The 822-nt window shown below is 51.6% G+C and overlaps 1 protein-coding gene across 1 annotated transcript in view; it reads left to right on the top strand.

The window, feature by feature from the left end:
• Window positions 1-548, top strand: part of ptpn11a (protein tyrosine phosphatase non-receptor type 11a) — a gene marked incomplete at both ends in the record, with an annotated part of 10,382 nt that extends 9,834 nt beyond the window's left edge. Inside the window, one exon of the mRNA XM_079235281.1 lies at window positions 482-548. Coding sequence (XP_079091407.1) covers window positions 482-548 — 67 coding nt within the window. The remainder of the gene's footprint in view (window positions 1-481) is intronic.
• Window positions 549-822: the final 274 nt, after the last annotated feature.

An 822-nucleotide genomic window follows, 5' to 3' on the forward strand; every position in this document is an offset into this window, starting at 1 on the left:
GAACAGAAATACCCGTCTGGTTGTATAGAAGTCTATGCTTCATGTGTTAAAGCTGCATTCTCTCTCCTGACCACCAGGGGGCGACTCCTCTGGTTGTATAGAAGTCTATGCTTCATGTGTTAAAGCTGCATTCTCTCTCCTGACCACCAGGGGGCGACTCCTCTGGTTGTATAGAAGTCTATGCTTCATGTGTTAAAGCGACGGCCAAACAGCCGAACTGCACCACTTTGCCCCGATGTTCACGGTTCTGACCCGGAGGAAGCCAACGACCTCGATGACCCCGTCACTTGGCGTCCTCGGCCGCACTTTGTGTTTAGCGCTAATTAGCAACGATAGCTCCTCACCGTCGACGTGCCGCGTCACCGTGAGCACGTTAGCATTTAGCTCTTACCGGCGCTGTGACTGAGGAGACGCTCAGAGTCTCGTCACAGAGAAAATTACTTCCACTGTCAGAGCCTCGTCTCTTCTTCTTTGCTCACAGGCGTGTGCAGGTTGACGAGCTCACAGGCGTGTGCAGGTTGACGAGCTCACAGGCGTGTGCAGGTTGACGAGCTCACAGGCGTGTGCAGGTTATGTAAACATGAGAGGAAAGAGTCGGACGGGGAAAAAAACCAAAACACCTCGAGCAGGTCGTTGAAGTTTAATTAACAAACTGATTCATTTGTGGTGAAAACATCTGCAGCGTGTGATGCAGCTGGATCAAGTACACACACACACACACACACACACACACACACACACACACACACACACACACACACACACACACACACACACACACACACACACGGCTGGGGCAGCTTTTCCCGCTGATTTCATGGT

The sequence above is a fragment of the Taurulus bubalis genome (assembly GCF_910589615.1).
Source record: "Taurulus bubalis genome assembly, chromosome: 19".
Taxonomy (NCBI): Eukaryota; Metazoa; Chordata; class Actinopteri; order Perciformes; family Cottidae; genus Taurulus; species Taurulus bubalis.